This window comes from Bos indicus x Bos taurus, chromosome 22, assembly GCF_003369695.1.
Source record: "Bos indicus x Bos taurus breed Angus x Brahman F1 hybrid chromosome 22, Bos_hybrid_MaternalHap_v2.0, whole genome shotgun sequence".
Classification (NCBI taxonomy): domain Eukaryota; kingdom Metazoa; phylum Chordata; class Mammalia; order Artiodactyla; family Bovidae; genus Bos; species Bos indicus x Bos taurus.
Window position 1 is genome coordinate 329,572 of NC_040097.1, and position 19,367 is coordinate 348,938.

Genomic DNA, 19,367 nt, shown 5'->3' on the forward strand with positions numbered 1-19,367 from the left:
TCCCCAGACGCATCTGGGGCGTTCGTGGGCTTCCCAGGCGGCGCTACTGGTAAAGAACCTGCCTGCCAATGCTGGAGACGTGAGAGACCTGGGTTCCGTTCCTGGGTGGGGAAGAGGCCCTGGAGGCGGGCATGGCAACCCCCTCCAGTAGTCTGGCCTGGAGAGTCCCATGGACAGAGGAGCCTGGCGGGCTGCAGTCTATGGGGTCACAAAAAGTCGGACATGACTGAAGCAGCCGAGGGTGCACGCAGTCCTTTCACAGTGAGATAGGAGAAGTCAGAGTCTGGCTTCACAGCCTCAGAGGACAGGCTGCTCTCGTGCTGGGCGCTGACACATTGGAACCCGGCGCTGACCTACCGTTCCCCAAACCCCAGGGCCTGTAACAATTACGCTGAATTGACTCTGGTTTACGCTCAACAAAGCCGGGACGGCATCTGCTTATAACATGGTTTACGGAATATTTTAAGCCTACTTAAAATAAGCCTACTTTTGAAAGCGACTGCTCAGAAGAAAAGACTCCTTTCCAAATATGAGTGCCCTTTCCCAATGACATGCCCCTGACCATCCCAGGGCTCTGATGAGATGTACGACATGATGGATATTGCTTTCACATCAGCTAACATAACCGCCCTCTGTTGTCCAGCAGTTAAGAAGCAATCTGGACTTCCAAGTCTTATTATTGGACAAATCCACTCTGCTAGGCTGCAGCTACCACAGACAGTGAGTCCTCTGGCGGATCCAGGCAGAGTGGACCGAAGGCCTCTGGAGAGGAGTCCCATTCCAGATGCCATAAGAGCATCACAGCTCATGGGACGAGCTCAGAACAGAAACCCGAGAGGTGTTTGGAAGAACCTGACTCTAGTCCGTAAGGATGACAGCGAGGGGCCCAGGACTTCCTGGAGGAAGGAAGGGAGACGCGGCGGAAACAGCAGGAGAGCGGGGGTCAGAAGTGGGTCCTGAAGACGGGGCTGTGCTGCCGCCACCTGAGGATGAACTGAACGCAGGAAGAGCTGCTCCCGATGGACGAGCACAGACAGCAGTTCCTGAGGTGGAGCCACTCCTGCAAGAGGGCGTGACCACAGCCGTGATGACAACCAGGACTCGGGACACGACTCACACTTGGCAGATAAAGGACGGCAGGTCGGCAGTGCCACTGTGGGGGAGACTCTGTCAAACACCACTGTCTGCTCCAGAGAAACCACTCATGAAACACGGGTCCTTCCGCGCGGCCAGCGTCCCGGTCATCTTGCTTTCAGAAACAGCTGTGGCCACCCCAGCCTTCAGCCACCTCCACCCTGGTCAGTCGGCAGCCCCAGCACTGAGGCCAGAGCCTCCACCAGCAAGGGGTTACAATCTGCTGAGGGCGCAGCTGATGGTTAGAACGTTTAAGCATAAAGTATTTTTAAATTAAGGTTGAACGTTGAATTTTTTAGACAGAATGTGACTGATAAAGACAGTAGTCTGGTGTAAATGTGACCTCACACGCACAGGGAAACCAAACAACACCGGGCTCGCACGACCGTGACATTCGACTTATTGCCAGGCCTGGAACCAAACCCGCAACGTCTTCAAGGCTGCCTGTGTCTCCAGATGCAGACGGACGCGCCTACGCTGTGTCATTGACGGCCCAGATCACGGCAGAGCCTGAGGCTCCACACCGCCAGTCAGAGCGCCCGAGAGACACGATCCCAGGGAGAAAGGGAGACACATGTCCAGCCCCCGCAAGCCCAGCACCTGGGCGGCAGTCTGAAGAATTTCTGCCTAGCCCCGAGAGCTATCTTTAAGGAGATTATGAAAACCCAGATACGAGACTAAAAGCGACATTTTAAAATCAAAGCATGCCCGCTTCCGACCACATGACGTACGTTGTCCAGTTTATTGCAGATTATCTTCGCGTAACAAGTGTTGTTGTCTCTGCCGGCCACTGTCCACTCGAGAGGCCAGAACAGAGTGTGGTAGACCTGTAAGAGACAGGCAGAGGTCAGGGTCCGTGGAGGCGCCCCCGCAGGGCTCCATGATCACACAGAGATGGCAGTTTGTCCACCAGCGCTCAGATACTTAAACACTCATGACCCCAGCTTCCGAGTCTGAGGGAAATAAACTCTCCTGCACATTTTATTCAGAGAAGGCAATGGCACCCACTCCAGTACTTTTGCCTAGAAAATCCCATGGATGGAGGAGCCTGCTGGGCTACAGTCCATGGGGTCACTAGAGTTGGACACAACTGAGTGACTTCACTTTCACTTTTCACTTTCATGCACTGGAGAAGGAAATGGCAACGCACTCCAGTGTTCTTGCCTGGAGAATCCCAGGGATGGGGAAGCCTGGTGGGCTGCCGTCTATGGGGTCGCACAGAGTCGGACACGACTGAAGCGACTTAGCAGTAGCAGCAGCAGCACATTTTATTACAAACTTTTTAATCTCTCCGGCTATAAGGAACATGAGATAAATGCTTCTTCACCCCAAGGTATTATTCCTAAAATATACCCCGAATGTTAAGAAAACAGATGGTGCCAACTCTTGAGATTATAAACAGGATTTCTGAAACAGAAAGCTCCTGGCTTCAATGCACCCCGAGTCCTGCACAGGACCCTCCCCCTCCACCCCCTTCCTCACACGCATGGTTGTCGCTCAGTTGCGTCTGACTCTCTGCGACCCCATGGACTGCAGCATGCCAGGCTCCCCTGTCTTTCACTATTTCCTGGAGCTTGCTCAAACTCATGTCCGTGGAGTCAGTGATGCCGTCCAACCATCTCATCCTCTGTCGTCCCCTTCTCTTGCCCTCAATCTTTCCCAGCGTCAGGGTCTTTTCCGACGAGTCGGCTCTTCACATCAACGTGTTAGCTATGCTTTTCTTCCCAGTATTTGGAAGATTCTGTTTAAGTATTTGATCCTCCTGGTTCAAAGTGGGCGTGAAGCATGGACCCAACTTCACATTTTTCCTAAATGCCGTCCACTTACTCCAACACCCTTAATGAACGTCTTTTGCCATAAATTTAAAACACCGCCTTTATCGCATGTTAATTCTAAGCACCTGAATCAATCTGGGCTTCGGCTTCTGTTCTGCTGGTCTTTGTCGCCCGTGTGCCGCTCAGCACAGTTTTAGTGCCCGTGCCCTCAGGATAAACTACCATCCGACACGGCTGGCACCCTCCTCCGCCCGGTGCCCTCCTTGTCCAGACCCTCCCTTCAGAGTTCCTGAGGGGTCCAGTCGTTAGGACCCCACGCTTTCTTTGCCTGGGGGCGCAAGTTCAATCCCTGGTTGGGGAACTAAGATCTAACAAGCTCAGTGGTACAGCCCGCCCCCCAAAATAATCTCTCTAATACTGCCTTTTTAAAGAGTTTTAATTGTTAAATCAACTTAGGCACAAGAAGTGCAAATTTAAAAGCTCTGGTCTGTGACTGGCTGCCTCTGCCTCCCGGTGCCCTTTTCAATCAGACACAAGTGCCTTTCCTCCTGCTTGTCATTAGCCTGCACGCTTCTAAACTGCACGCTTTCGCTGTGGTCACCTGCTCCTGGGCGGGCTCTCCTTCCTGGCCTGCCCTCCTGTTCAGGAGGTTTCACTCTCTCTTCCCTGGCCTCTGCCCTCCCACCCGCCCTCCCAATTACACTGAAATCTGTAAGCTAGATCAGTGCCTGTGTTTCCTCACTAGGAGGAAGCTCTTCAAGGAGAAATGGGCTCCCATGTGCGGCGGGATGAGGCTGGACCCCGACCTCACACATGTACAGAAAGTTCTCAGAATGCATCAGAGGCCCACATGTCAGAGCTGAAAACCGCAACACTCTAGGAGGAAAACACAGGCATCAATCTTCACGACTGTGGGTCAGACAATGATTTGTCAGAAGTGACATCAAAAGTACATGTGACAACAGAAAAAAAAAAAGACACACCAGACTGCACCAAAAGGAAAGGTCTTTGTGCTTCAAAGGGCACCATCAGAAAAGTGAAGACAGAACCCACAGACACGGTGAGAACTTTCATAAATCAGCCCACGGCCTCTCGCTAAGCTTGTGCTGTGTTTCCCTGATGACACTGACGCCGAGATTCCTTCCACGTGTCTGCTGGCCACCCGTGCACGTTCTTTGGGGAAATATCCTTTGCTCTTTTAAAAGCCGGGTTGTTTGGTTTTTATTGTTGTAAGAGTTCTTTGATATTCTACATACAAGTTCTTATCAGAGATCAAAGTCCGGAGGACTTTATGGTGTGAGTTTTGTGAATGAATTCCATTTTCTTATCCTGTCTTACTGTGCCCACCCTCACCTTTTCCCCTTAATTTCCTCACTTGAAAAGATACAATACATGGATTTATGCGAGGTTTCCTCAAGTCTCTTTATAATAAGAATATCAAAAATACTAATAGATCAAATTTTCAGTCCTGCAAAATGCAAAAGTGAAAGTCTAGACGGGGTGTGCTGATGTGCAGGGGCCTTGGGAGAGGCCCGCGGGTGCCCCAGGACGGGGCTCTGCCTACAGACGCGCCCTCCATCCGGCCGCAGCCTCCTTCCTCTCAAGTGCCTTTGGAACCAAGCGTCAAGTCCACGATGGCTGCCGTCACTTGTCAAGACCCGAGCAAAAGTTCCCACTCACACAGCTGGTTCACTATTCCCAGGAGTTAATTATAAACACTGATCAAATTGCGTCCTCTGAAATGGAAACTTCTCACTGAAAGCACCACCTAAACAACAGCCCCTGAAAACATGGTGGTCCTAACCCTCTGACCCCCTTCATCCCCCACCCCTCCCACGTGGGGAGAAGGGCAGGAGAAAGCCACTCGGACCACCCACCACATCACAGCAAGAGCACACCGTGAGGCGGTGTGACCGGACGGGCAAGGGTGGAGGGGAGCAGAGAGCAGCTCTGGGGGCGTCCGAATGGCCCACAACCCCGCAGCACCGCAGCCCTGAAACCGCCCTCCTGAGCCTGCGGGTGGGGCGGGGGGCTCCCAGAGCCACTTCCTGAGCCTGGCCCCGCCGCGCCACGTGGGGAAGGTGGACAGAGCCAGCTTGGGCCAGCAAACGTCCCCACGACGTGCGACTGAGACAAACACTGGGTCAGTCAGTTCCTCCAAAGACCAGAAGTGGCACTGAGCTTGCAGTGGGGAGAGGCCACGTGCATGTGGCTGCCACGCATGCCTGTTTCTGCAGGAAGAGAAGCGTGACCTGCGAGTGTGTGCGTGCACACACATGTACACACGTACGTGCACACGCGCATGCACACATATGCACACACATGTACACACGTGCACATGCACACACACACGCACATGGGAACCCCAGCAGGAGAGGAGGAGCTGCCGTGGCCCCCAGCCCCTGGCCGGCCCCCCTCCCCACAGCTCCCAGGATACTGCGTGCCCCCCAGGGGCCTCCCCCTCAGATGCTGCCCACGCACTTAAAGCCCTGTACGCACAGTCTGCATCCGTCTTCCCAGCTGTATGACAATCACTCCGCTAGAGACAGGGCTTACATTGTTTACTTTCCAACTTTCCCAAAGCAGGAATGTAATTTCCAACAATGCAGCCATCACAGGAACTTGCAAAACTACAGAATGCAAAGTGGCCAACAGGAGAAACCGTGGATTAGAGGCGAGGTCTGAGAATGCACCAACCGCACGTCTTACATTCAGATTCTCTGCCTGGTACACCTCGCCAGCCTTCTCCTCTGAGTACCCACAGCAGCCGTACTCCAAGGGCGTGAACACCACGGTGGGGACGTTGACGTAGTCACACTGCAAGACAGACAGCTCGTGTCTCGTTTTGTCCTGTTTTTCACAGTGAAAATCCGCACAATGTACATTCATAAACAGAAGACAGACAAGCGCAGCCCAGCGCAGGTGGCCACCGCCCACCACAGTTCGGGGAACTGAGTCACTGAGCAGACAGGGGAGCCCGACTCCGGCTGCTTCAGTGAGACCGGGACCCGCAGCCACGCACAGGACCGCCCCTGCGAGGGTGAGCAGGAAGCCCTTCCGCCACACCGGGCAGGGCGACAGGCCGGCCTGCCAAGCGGAGACGGCCACACGCTGAGCCCATCAGACCCCGAGCCGCGTGGCCCTGCCCCTGGTGCCAGAGCAGCAGCCCACCCAGGACGCGTTCCCCGACCCCTCCGGCAAGAAAAGACGGCCCCACCTGGGTGCCCCCGCGTCGCCCAGGACAACACCCTCAACGTAAGATGCTCACAGCATTTACTCAGAACCATCAGACGGTAGGGGACCGCACACGACACGGGGCGCCTCCCCAGCGCGACGTGCACGCGGTGCACGCGCACTGCCTCTCCTCTCGTCGTGACTGTGACTCAGACGTTGTCCAGAGACAGCGGCGAGGAACGCACCTTCTCTGATCGGCCCCCGAACAGCCTTCGTGCCAGCAGCTTGCCCGCCTGCACGGCGACCGGGGTGAGCTGCGGCTTGCCCTCCAGGACGTCCCCGACAGCATAGACGTAGGGCACACTGGTCTGCTCCTCATCATTTACGGGGATCTTGCCCGTCCTATTGTGTTTGGGGAAGAAAAAATATTACAACTGACTCTGCACTGCTGGAAGCAGACTCTCTTCCACCAAGCGTCCCTGGACCCGTGGCTCAGACAAACCACTGCCTGCTTTCTGAGTGCTGAGGACAGCGCCAGGCCTCCCCCAGAGTTGAACATGCTGCTGCTGCTAAGTCGCTTCAGTCGTGTCCGACTCTGTGTGACCCCATAGACGGCAGCCCACCAGGCTCCCCGTCCCTGGGATTCTCCAGGCAAGAACACTGGAGTGGGTTTCCATTTCCTTCTCCAATGCATGGAAGTGAAAAGTGAAAGTGAAGTCGCTCAGTCATGTCCGACTCTTAGCGACACCATGGACTGCAGCCTACCAGGCTCCTCCATCCATGGGATTTTCCAGGCAAGAGTACTGGAGTGGGGTGCCATTGCCTTCTCCAAGAGTTGAACATACTGCTTTGGAATTTTCCTCCTTGCCTGATCAAGGACAGACAAATTCATTCTAAACAGAAAGTGGATGCATACATTTCCACAATTATTCTTTACAAGTAACTGCTTAATGCATGAAATGTTTAAGGAAAACATTAAGAGTTATCAACTGATTAATGAAATAACTGATAATACAGAGCTGACAGATTACTTACTACAAAATAAATTCAGAGCACCTCAGTAATGAAGTCAGAATTTCCCAGGGACGATCTGTGCAAACACTGAGCTTTGAGCAGGGCTGGGCGCTAACACCAGGGTACTTACTTCTCACTGACGTTCACACCAATCTTCTCCAGCCCTAACTTCTTCGTACAGGAGTCACGACCAATTGCTAACAAAACCTGCGTTTAGAGAGACGACAGAAACACAGATCATCAACGCCAGGAACGAAAACCAGAACATCACGATGAATCCTTCAGAAGCTGATAGGAGAGTAACAGAATGTCATCAACAGCCTGTGCCAATCGATTTACAGTTTAGATGAAACAGATGCCTGCAGAGACAGACTTTACCAAACTCACACCACAGGACTCAGTGACCCTACGGCCAGGCTGCACCACGCCCCCTCCCCTAACTCGTGCCGAGGCACTGACCCCCAGGGCCTCGGAATGCGACTGGATTTGGGGACAGGCCTTTACAGAGTCGATTAACGTACAACAAGGCCATTGTTCAGTCGAGAAGTCTTGTCTGACTCTTTGTGACCCCATGACCTTGTAGCCCGCCAGACCCCTCTGTCTATGGAATTCTCCAGGCAAGAACACTGGAATTAATGGGTAGCCATGCCCTTCTCCAGGGGACTGAACCCTTGTCTCCTGCGTTGGCAGGCAGACTTTTCTACCAGGGCAGTGTCCTAGTTCAGAACACAACAAAGTACCTGGATGAGGTTCCTCTCAGTTCTGGAGGTCAGACTCCTGAGACCCAGGGTCCGCAGGGCAGCCTCCTCTGAGGCCTCCCCTTGGCGCGCAGATGGTCACTTTTTCCTTGTGACCGTGTGATCAACCCCTACATGCTGTGGCAGCTCAGGCAGATTAAGGGCTTCATACTCACAGAGACCACGTCCACGGTGCATAAACGTCTCCGAGAGTTAACTCTGGGGCCAGGTGACCTTGTTAGTAAAGTGCACGCGACACGAGAAAAACACCGATGACACACGAAGCCTCCAGGACAAGAAAGAGGCGCGACATCCCAAGGCCTGTTTGTGAGGCGTGAACATCTGACACAAGGTCAGACAAGGGCAGTAAAAAGAAAAGAAAACTTGAGAGGACCCCCCTGGTGGCTCAGTGGTTAAGGATCCACCTGCCATTGTGGGGGGCACAGGTTCGATTCCTGGTCTGGGAAAAGCCCGCGTGCCGAGGGACAACTAAACCCCTGGGCCACAGCTACTGAGTCTGGACGCTGCAGAGCCCACGCACAGCAGCAAGAAAGGCCGCTGCAGTGAGAAGCTCACACAAGGCAAGGAAGAGCAGCCCCCAGTCGCGGCCACTGGAGAAAGCCTGCATGCTGCAACGGAGACCCAGCGCAGCAAAATACTAATAATTCAAAACAAAGAAAATCAGAAGCCAACACTCCCCATGAACACAGACGCCAGCTATTTAACGGACGCCAGCAAATAAAATAGAGCAACATAAATACAGGACAACTGATCGTGACCAAGTGTTTTGGGCTTTGTCCCAAAATACGAATCTAGTTTAACATACAGACCAATCAATGGAATTCATCATTTGAACAGAATAAAAAAGAAAAAAACTTCCTCATCCCAATAGAAGCTGGGACAGCATCTGACAAAACTAAGCGCCCTTGCGGATTTCAGAAAATGCCTTGGAGCTCTAGACCTAGAAGCACGCGTCCCCAGCCTCACAGAAGGTCTGCAGACGCCTGAAGGCGTACACGCTCGCAGCGGAGACAGGCCTCACCCACCCGAGACGGGAGACCCTCACAGTCTCTGTTCGGTACCCGTGGATTCTCAGCCAGGGTAACGAGGCAAGAAAAGGAAACGAAATGCACAAACTGGAAAGAAGAAACCAAACTACTGTTTTATGCAGAACAAATCCTAAGAAGGGCATACAGAAAAATCATGTGTATTTCTACGAACTACCAATTAACCGCTGAATATTTAAAAACTTAAAATGTCATTTGCAGAGATTAAAAATATGAAGTACTCAGAGATACATTTAACAGAAACATGAAAGACCTCCAGAGAAAAATGATAAAATGTTGCTGAGAGAAACTAAAGAGCCTGCAAACATAATAAATGGGAAAAACACAGAGGTCCGTGTACAGGAAAAATCAGTGCTGCTGATTTAAGATGCCAGTTTTACCAAACTCATCTACATAAGCAATACAATCTCAGTCAAAATCCCAGCAGGCTTCTTCTTCAAAATTGGAAAGCTGGTTTTAAATTTATGTGGAGGAAGCCACCTAAGTGTCCATGGGATAAAGAAGATGTGGTGAACATATGCCATGGAATACTGCTCAGCCACAAAAAGACAGTGTGCCACTGTAGCAATGTGGACAGACACAGAGATGATCGCACTAAGGAAGGAGACCAGACGGACAAGCATCTCCTGGTCTCACCTACATGCAGAATCCTAAAGAAATGGCACAGATGACCTTACTCAAAACCAAAGCAGACTGCCAGGCGCAGAACACAGACTTCAGGCTCCCAAAGAGGAGAGAGGAGGAAGGGGTAAATTAGAAGTTTGGGATTAACAGATACACAGGACTATATATAAAGTGGATAATTAGCAAGGATCTACTGTAGAGCACAGGAAACTATTCAGAATCTTGTAATAACCTATAATCCAAAGAGAATCTGGAGAAGAGCAGGTGTATAAGAACCAGCCACCAACACACACCACACAGACGGACCCCGAGGGGTGCGGACGGCACGGCTGCAGATCAGCCATGACTCAACAGGAAAAGCTGGCAGAAAAAGAGCAGCCTTAAACAGTCCTTTGACTGTTACAGAAAAAAACATGTCTTCACGGAACACTCTAGGCCCACTCTGTCAAACACGCAAGGCTGTATACTGTCACCCTGCTATGCAACCTCTATGCAGAGGACATCATGAGAAACGCTGGGCTGGATGAAGCACAAGCTGGAATCAAGACTGCCAGGAGAAATGTCAACAACCTCAGATATGCAGATAACACCATATGGTACAAAGTGAAGAGGAACTAAAGAGCCTCTTGATGAAAGTGAAAGAGGAGAGTGAAAAAGTTGGCTTAAAACTCAACATTCAGAAAACTAAGACCATGGCATCGGTTTCCTCACTTCATGGCAAACGGACGGGGAGAAAGGTGGCAACAGTGACAGGCTTTACTTCCTGGGCCCAAATCACTGCAGACGGTGACCGCAGCCACGAAGTCAAAAGACGCCTGCTCCGTGGAAGGAAAGCTAGACAGCACAAACGACGAATCTAGACAGCACATTGAGAAGCAGAGGCATCACACTGCCAACAAAGGTCTGTAGAGTCAAAGCTATGGTCGTCACGTACAGACGGCGACAGCTGGTCACGTCAGGCCATCAGGAAGGCTGAGCACCGGAGAACTGATGCTTTTGAAGTGTGGTGTTGGAGAAGACTCTTGAGAGTCCCTTGGACTGCAAGGAGATCCAACCAGTCCATCCTAAAGGAGATCAGTCCTGGGTGTTCATTGGAAGGACTGATGCTGAAGCTGAAACTCCAATACTTTGGCCACCAATGCAAAGAACTGACTCATTAGGAAAGACCCTGATGCTTGGAAAGACTGAAGGCAGGAGGAGAAGGGGACGACAGAGGGTGAGATGGTTGGATGTCATCACTGACGCAATGGACATGAGTTTGAGCGAGCTCCAGGAGCTGGTGATGGACAGGGAAGCCTGGTGTGCTGCAGTCCCTGGGGTCCCAAAAAGTCAGACACAATTTAGAGACTGAACAAAAACAACAATTCCAGTAGCACATAAATGCTTCTAGAGAACTGAAAAAGAAGGGGCAGATTCCGGACTTCTTTCATGAGCTAGAAAACTTTGATATCAAAATCTGGGAAGTTCAATATGTGAAAGGAAAATTATAAGCCGATATAATTCATGAATATAGATACAAAAATTTTAAATAGCCAAATCTAAAAATATACAATAAGAACCGTTCATTATCCAGTTGGATTTACACCAGTAATATACAGTTGACTGTAAATCAATACAATGCAACACACTGATTGATTAAAGAAAAGATAATCAACAGCCACAAAAGGAACATTCTTACAGCTGAACACCTACTGCTGACTTTTAACAAACAAAAAACCAAAATAATAACAACAACAACAACTTAGCAAACAAAAATAGAAAATGATTTCTCTACCATGATTAGCTACCGAAACCCTATGGGAAAACCCTGCTCTTTAACCACGAAACAGTGGAAACCTCCCTCCCGACCCCGGAGCAAGGCTGGAGCATCCAGGTCTGCATTTCCTGTCAGCACTGCGTGGGGGCCGTGGCTGGTGCCCTCACGCGGAAAAGGAAGAAGAGGAAGAGTCAACAGAAGGAAGCAAGTCCTTGCTACGCATGCATAACAAAGACGCTGAACCGTTTAAGGACACGTGATCAAACGGGCTCAGCTGAATCGAATCACACAATTCGATCACACAATCACACAAGTGAGCAGCCTTTCTATATATCAGCAACAGACTGGGAAAGATAATGACACGTTTTCAAAAACAGCATTTGTAACTATACAAAAATATGTAAATGCCTAGGAATAAGTCTAACGGAAGATGTTCTTATGTCTATAGAGAAATGTACTAACTTTGCTGGGGGCTACGACAGACGGCCTCGGTCAACGGGCAGACGCAGCGTGAGCTGGAAGCCTGGGCAGTGCAGCAGCGAGCACTTCCAGTGGTCACACACGCATCACAGCCCTGATCACAGTCCCGACAGGGGCTGGTTCTTACGCTTGTTTTCCTTACACCTGCCTTTGGCTTTGGTCATCTTCACAACATCATTCACTTTTAGTTGAAAAAAAAACATACTGTTAGAGTATATGAACCATACATGAATAGTTTGACCCAGGTTAGCGATAAACTACAGTTTACACGAGAAATGTCTGACTTGCATGAGTTTCACTTATAACGACTGCCACCCAAGGGTCCGCGGACTACTCACACTGTTTGCAGATTTGACGTAGCTTGTTTTTGTTGCTTTTGATTATAAAATATAATCAATGCTTATTGCAAAAATGGTCAAATGCAGAAATGTATAAGACATCTAACTCCCCAGAAGTGAGCGCTGACAGCAGGCAGGCACACCTGCTTCCAGGTTCCCATGTAGCTCATCTGGTAAAGAATCTGCAACACAGGAGACCTGGGTTTGATCCCTGGGTTAGGAAGATCCCCTGGAGAAGGGAACGGCTACCCACTCCAGTATTCTGGCCTGGAGAATTCCATGGACAGTATAGTCCACAAGGTCACAAAGAGTTGGATGCGACTGAGCAACTTCCACTCACACCTGCTTCCAGATTTTGTTCCCTGCACTGTTACACACACCCGCATATTTCAGCATCGTATTCTTCGTGTGCCACCAAAAACCATCAAATATCAACAGCCCAACATGTTCCATATGTACTAGACTCTCACAGAGAGTCAAAAAAGTCAACCCTGGTATCATCTCCCCACGTGTTTCATCTGCGCCAATTCACAAGCGTGTCCATCCGCCCCTGCTCGCCTGGCAGACACTCACCGTGTTGTAAATGCCCTCGATTGTCTCTGTCCCTTCCGTGGATTTCGCCACTACCTTCAGCCTCCCAGGCAGGCCCCTCTCCAGCTGCTGGACCTGGCGAGGATGGACAGTGCGTGGATTCTCTCCGCAGGTGACACAGCATGGGGGGGGGGGGCAGGGCGTGTGTGCAGGCGGGCGTGTTCCGTGTGCACGGAGCAGGGCTGGAGGACGGAGGACCGGCCCGAGGATGGTTGAGGGAGAGACAAGCCCCTGGGTGAGCGGGAAGAGTGGACTGGAAGTCGCGGGGGTCCGTGTGTACTGGGGGACGACCTCCCAAGGATGGAGACAGGCCAGGACGGCTGCGGGAGGACACCGGGCGGGAAATCGGGAGCTTTATTTTCTCTTGTTGCATTTAAAATGTTGAGAGGCATTCAAACGGAGACGCCCAGCAGGCGGCTGTATGAACGGTGTGGAGTTGAGGCGGGTGCTAGTAGAGCCGTCAGCACTGAGACGTGCTTGTGGGCAGAGGCGGGGCGGGCAGGGATTGGAAGGGGCACCCCGCCCTCAGGGTCCCTGGGGAGCAGCGTGAACAAGGGTAACACAAGCAGCCCCAGGAGGAGCCTCTCCCTCCTGGAAACAGTGGCCCAGAGGTGAGGACTCGACACTCCCACTGCAGGGGGCACAGGCTCGACCCCTGGTCGAGGAACTGACATCCCAAATGCCTCAGGATTTTTAAAAAATCAAACAGAACGGGAGCTTGTGGAGCTGGACCGGCAGGACGATGGCCGAGACTCACCTCCACGGGCACGAACTTGCACAGGAAGCGCACGCCGAGCTGCTGCATGGAGGCGCCCACCTTCTCCGCCATCTCCTGGTCGAAGCCCCGCAGGAGCACCGAGCGCACCATGACCGTGACCTCCAGGCCCAGGCCGGCCAGGAAGCCCGCACACTCCAGCGCCACGTAGGACGCGCCCACCACCAGGGTCGCGCCCGGGCAGTAGGGCAGCGAGAACAGGTCGTCGCTGCAGAGAGAAGGGGCTCCCTGTGGGACGGCGCTGGGACCAGAGCACGTGGGCGCTGGGGGGAGCGGCTCTCGGGGCTGCAGGTGTGTCCACCTCGGAGGAGGACGTCCAGCCAGGAGACTGGAAATCGAACAGTGGCCCACGTGCAAAGCCTGCGTTGGGTGTCCACCTGAACAGCCACAGTGAACAGCGTGATTCTTAAAGTGCGTCTGGTCGAGAAAGTGTGCGAGTCATCGTCCTGCTTCATACATCGAGGTCACAGGTCCTCCTGACAACTGTCCACTGGGAATTCCTGTTAAGTCCCAGCATCGGGACAGCAAGTCTCCTGGTCACCCGGTCCACCACCATCACAGACACGAAAGCCTGAAGCTAGCGGCAAATGCTGCTTCGCCCTGGGCTCCAGCGAGCGTGGACCAAAGCCCAGACTCGCTCTCCCGCCCGGAGGCCTGGAGACACTGCGTCTGTGCCCTCAGCTCCGTCTTGCGTGCCCTTCCGCTTGTCGTCAGTGCAAATCTCTCGTGAAATGAGCCAGGGAGTGAAGAGTCTGGAGACACAGACGTAACGCAACTTACGGGCAGACGGCCTAGTTAACCCCACCTGGTGATGCAGTACTCTCTGTCTCCCGGGATTCCCAAGTAGCGCGGCCTCTCTCCTGTCGCGATGACAAACTTCGCAGCAGTGTAAAGCGCCTCCTGTCCTTTTTCATTGGTTGCCTTGAAAAAAGCAAAGCAAACTTCACTTTTCCTTTAGTACCAGACTGATCCGACACCAGGATGCTTGCACACTGGGTGCAGCCCTCAACACGGAGCCCCAGTTCAGGCGGGCGCAGGCGCAAGTCAGGGGGGCAACCAATGGGGCCAAAGGCCCAACTGACCTTGACTTTGTGGTGCTCAACAAACTCCCCGTAGGAGTTGACGTAGGTCACTGCCTTCTCCCGCAGGGCCAGCCGGTGGCCCCAGCTCAGCGAGCCGATGTGGCTCTGGATGGCCTCTGTCATGGTGGCCCAGCTGTGTCTCACTGGGGAGAGACGAGGGGCAGGCGGGCGTGAGGGGCTGCACGGCCACCGTGAAGTCACACATGGCACACGCGCGTCCATCACTTTAAGGATCCAGAAGTGAATAGAAGATAATTAGCAAGAAGTCTTCGTATGCCAATTACAGCCACCATGGCTTCCCTGGTGGCTGAGGAGATAAGCATCCACCTGCAAGGCAGGAGACCCGGGTTCAATCCCTGGGTCAGGAAGATCCCCTGGAGATGGAAATGGCAGCCCACTCCAGTACTCTTGCCTGGAGAATCCCATAGACAGAGGAGCCTGGCAGGCTACAGTCCATGGGGTTGCAAAGAGTCGGACACGACTGAGCGACTCACACACACAGCTTCTTTCATGTGACAAACACGAAGAAAGCAGAGTTCTGAACGTGATGAAAATGCACGGAGTGGGGCAGGAAACAGCCCTCCCACGGCCGGCCCCGGGATCCACAGGTGGGGCACGGGTGCCCGCAGGCAGGCCTGCGACAGTGAACACCGGCGCTCAGGTGAGAGCTCACCACTTCCTGCCGAAGCCAGGGTGAGGCCGGTGGACTCAAGGCTCCTGCTTACTCCTGGGCCTGCCAGGCGGGGCTCATTTCCTGGATTCACCCCATCTGCTGATGCTCCCCAGGAAAACACTGGTCCGGGGTCCTGTCAAGCTGGGTGAGACCCTCAACCACAAACCCAGCCGACCGGGGGCTCACCCTCGGTCCATTTGGACCCTGACCCTCCAGCGCACTCAGGGACCCGCCCACCAGGCTGAGGGACCCCAGAGCACAGTGGAGGACAGAGTCACTGTGTGTGGGGACTTGGGCGACATCAGCGATTACGGCCCAGATGTCACGTCACCCTTCCTACAACCTCAGCAACAGGACAACAGGTCTAAGACCGTGTGGTCCAGACGGTCAGTCTGGTGACTGTGTTCCCCAACCCCACGCCCCTGATCCCGGGGTTACGACCACCACTGACTAGCTCTCTGCCAGGCTCACGTCCTCTGTCGGCCCCTCTCTCCAGACAGGCCAGGCTCCAAGGCCTCAGAGAACCGTGCGTCTCATGGCCCCGGGGACCTTTGCTTCTGGTTTGTGTAAAAGACATTTTCAGAAGTTTCACAACATGCCTGCATGTCAGCACCCCAAGAAGCAGGCTGAGATACGCGGCTCCTGGGGACCCCTCCCCAGACCTGCAGAGTCAGGAGCAGGACCCCTGGAAGGTCCCCAGGGCCCTGAGGTGGCAGGTCCGTGGAAGGCCTGCTCTGCTGCACCACCTGACCGCTCGGTCGTGTGACGAGCAACAGCATCTTAAGTTCAGGTGGAAATGTCGCTCCCCTGGTTCCTCAAAGGTGGCACAGCTACCCTCACACATTTACTTTTCAATACGAACTTGAGAATAATCTGTCCAGTTCCAAAAGGAAAAAAAAATTCTGACATTTTCCTTGGACTTTAAATAAACTTTACGAAATAGCTCTGAGATAACGCCTTCACAGTACGTAAGCATTCCCTCCAGAATCAGAGCACGGTTTTGCTGTGCTTTCACACTCCCTTGAGTGTTCTGTACACCCCAGCGGAGTGCCTTCCAAGCCCTTGTATCACGATTGCTGTGATCCCCGTTATTCCACTTCTGTGAGTTACTACTGCTGGTACGGAAGTTCCGCACACTCTTCTTCTCAACAGCTTTCTAGCCTCATCGGCTCTCACGCCCCCCTTCACTGTTCTGTGTGTTCCAGGTCTGCCGCACTCCTCCACCTTCTCACACGCGCTCAGAGGCCCCTGGACCACCTCCAGGCCAGCGTGGACATCATTCCACCCTGCTCCATCCAGCCTGCCCGCGGCGTTCCACCCAAGTCAGCGCTCTCCTTAGACTCGCTCCTAACTCCTGCCCTGAAAGCCCCCGCACACCCTGCTGTGCGTCTGGGATGGCCGGGGCTGCAACAACCCTTCCCCAGCCCTAAGGCCCCGACAGCAGGTCTGCACTGACTGTCTTGGAATCCTGGGTCCCGCTGGCACATGTGAGCTCCTAATGAGTGTTTATTAAACTAGCGTAAAAGTCAACTACAGAAACAGAAAGAGCAAGCATTTCTAAGAAACCTATTCTTCCCTCTTTCCTCCCAGTCTGGACGGTTTCACGCATCACCCACCTTGCTGACTGTACTCCCAGCCGAACTTCCTGGAGTCGGTCAGCGCCTGCCCCAGCAGCGCGGCCTGGTGCATCAGCTTCTTCGGGATACAGCCAACATTCACACACGTGCCACCAAGACCTGAGCGAGAGCCACAGCTGTGATGCTGTGTGTGCATGTGTGTGTTCATGTGGCTTACACACGCAGAGCGGGTGCTATGAAAACGTGGGAACAACAGCCTTGACGACTGTGGGGTCAGCGTCACACACCAGTACACAAAACGATGTGCGTTACAGTGACCGAGGGTCCCTGCAGGAGGCCCAGGAATGAGCAAATTCCGACGTGCATTCGAACAGTTTCCTGGGTACAGAATCCAAGACTTCCACCTGAGTCCCAACCACGAGATAGTCAGGACCGGGTCAGGCTAACTGGGCACACGCTGCTCTGAGGCCAGGCAGGGCCGGCCTCCAGCCTTTCCCTGGGCAACCCTGACTCCTCTGGGCCAGTACCACCCGCCACCAGCTGCCTGGACTCTCACCAACACGGGGTGAGACAGACACTCACATCGGTGCCCTCTGAGAGCGCATCCCCCTGGTACCAGGAGGCAGGGCTGTGCCCGGGACGGGGAAGCAGAAGGGAGGCGGACAAGTGTGCACCAAATGGACGTGGAGTGCACACACGGTACTCAGCTGACCTTCCTGCAGCCACGGTGTTGGTTATAATATCCACGCAGAGACACAGAAAAGTGTCACGGCCAACCTAGGCAAGCATGATGGGGCACACCCCGCTGCGAGACCACAACCGTGAAACACCCCCATGTGGGTGCCAAGTTATCCTGGCACACGCGGTGGGACACTTGGGGCATGGAATTTCCCTTTGCAAAATCCCCCTTAATCATTTTCGTGTTATCTTTCTGGCATCTCTTGTTAACACAGGACCGGGGACGGTGTCCTCAGCCCGAGGCAGGCGGGTCACCCTCTGGGGCTGTGGTGAGGACCAAGGCAGACCAATGAGAACCAAAGACAACAAGCCCCCCGACGACAGCAGGAGAGCCACTCACCCCAGGCCGTGCCACGGGGGGACGGGACCACGAAGTCCAGCACCATGACCTTCCTCCCCAGGACGGCGGCTTCCTGCGAACAGAGACACACGGAGACCTCGTCGTTTTCCCGACCTTCCCCTGAAGGATGAGACCGTGTCTGTGAAGAAACAGTCTCTCCTCTTTCTTAACCCAGCCATGCCACAACAGCAGCGCAGACTGGAACGGCCTAAGTGTCGACGGCAGAAGGGAGGCTTATGGCCATCGCCGTGAGGATCATCCATGGCGGCTGCTTCTTCTCACCTGAGCACACGAGAGGCCCCCGGAGCCCCCACCGATGACGATGAGGTCGTAGTCATACGCCGGATCCTGCTGGAGGAGCTGCTGTAATAAACCACTCTGATGTGCCTGGGGGAGTCAAAGGACAGAACACAGCATGACCAAGCTGACTCAGCACACACGGCTTCTATAGAAACCTCAGGGACAGTTAACCTGAAGTGCAGGTAAGCTGGACTGTGAATTTATCTGGAGGGTGTTCGGCCGGGCCCGACTAGTCAGACCGATGCCACAGCAGATAAACGCACTGGTTATCACCCAACAGGGAGGCACATGTCAGATGGCGGGGAGGTCGGGCCTCATCCCATGTCAGACAAGCTCGCTCCGTAAGCAGCTCTCTGGGCCCTTCCTGCTGGCTCACTCTGTTCTCCTCAGACCTTAACCGTAACAATGAGCTCACTGGGTGGCACTTAACCTGGCCCCGACTTCTGCTCTACTGGAGGCACACACGCCTTGCTAAGTGGGGGACTCCCCTCCCGGGTTAAAAGGTGTAAAAAGGCATGAGGAACTGAGTGGTTAAAACGTGAGTGACTCTCGAGCACACTCTGCCCTCAGCAAGTGTGCAGGAACCGAGAGGGTGCGATGGAGCCAAGCAGGGCTGCAGGTGTCAGCAGGTCGCATACGATGGGAGGCGATGGAGAGGCTGGCCTCCCACCTTAGCGATTAACTGATTCCCTCTTTTCCCTTTAAAAACGTTCACGGCCAAGCAGAATCCTGCCAGCTGGTTCTGGGACGTGGGTCCCCTTCTCCCCAGATGCCAGCTTTTCTGATTGAAGCGACTTTCCTTTCGACCAGCACTTGGCTCCGAGGATGGCTGGGAGGGGCGAGCACACGAGCCTGATGTAAGACCAGGAGCAGCATCCTCTGCCCGCGTCCACCTGCGCTAGTCTTCTCTGAAAACAGTGCTCACACATCATCGGCGGGCATGCACTGTGGGTTTTCTCCTGATTTTTCATAGGTTGACCTAAATCTTGCAACTTCCGGTACAACACAAGCCTTCTGCTTCATCTGTTGGGAAAGGTCAGGGCTGACCCGGAGGCACAACCTGATGTCCACGTGGCCCTCCCTGAGGCCAGAAGCAGCGTGGACAAGGCTGGAGGCTCCACGTGAGGCTGAACGGCAGTTCTGTCTGTGCGAGGTCGGCTGCTCAGTCATCACGCTGGCTCCTGAGCCGGCT

The 19,367-nt window shown here is 53.6% G+C and overlaps 1 protein-coding gene across 1 annotated transcript in view; it reads right to left on the bottom strand.

Moving 5' to 3' along the window:
- Positions 1-19,367, bottom strand: part of TXNRD3 (thioredoxin reductase 3) — a 33,861-nt gene that overhangs the window by 2,528 nt on the left and 11,966 nt on the right. The window contains exons 4-14 of the mRNA XM_027523470.1: positions 18,158-18,262; positions 17,876-17,948; positions 16,837-16,956; positions 14,548-14,690; positions 14,271-14,386; positions 13,448-13,673; positions 12,673-12,765; positions 7,228-7,304; positions 6,329-6,485; positions 5,619-5,726; positions 1,866-1,961 (exon numbers count right to left, since the gene is read on the bottom strand). Coding sequence (XP_027379271.1) covers positions 1,866-1,961; positions 5,619-5,726; positions 6,329-6,485; positions 7,228-7,304; positions 12,673-12,765; positions 13,448-13,673; positions 14,271-14,386; positions 14,548-14,690; positions 16,837-16,956; positions 17,876-17,921 — 1,182 coding nt within the window. The 5' untranslated portion in view covers positions 17,922-17,948; positions 18,158-18,262. The remainder of the gene's footprint in view (positions 1-1,865; positions 1,962-5,618; positions 5,727-6,328; positions 6,486-7,227; positions 7,305-12,672; positions 12,766-13,447; positions 13,674-14,270; positions 14,387-14,547; positions 14,691-16,836; positions 16,957-17,875; positions 17,949-18,157; positions 18,263-19,367) is intronic.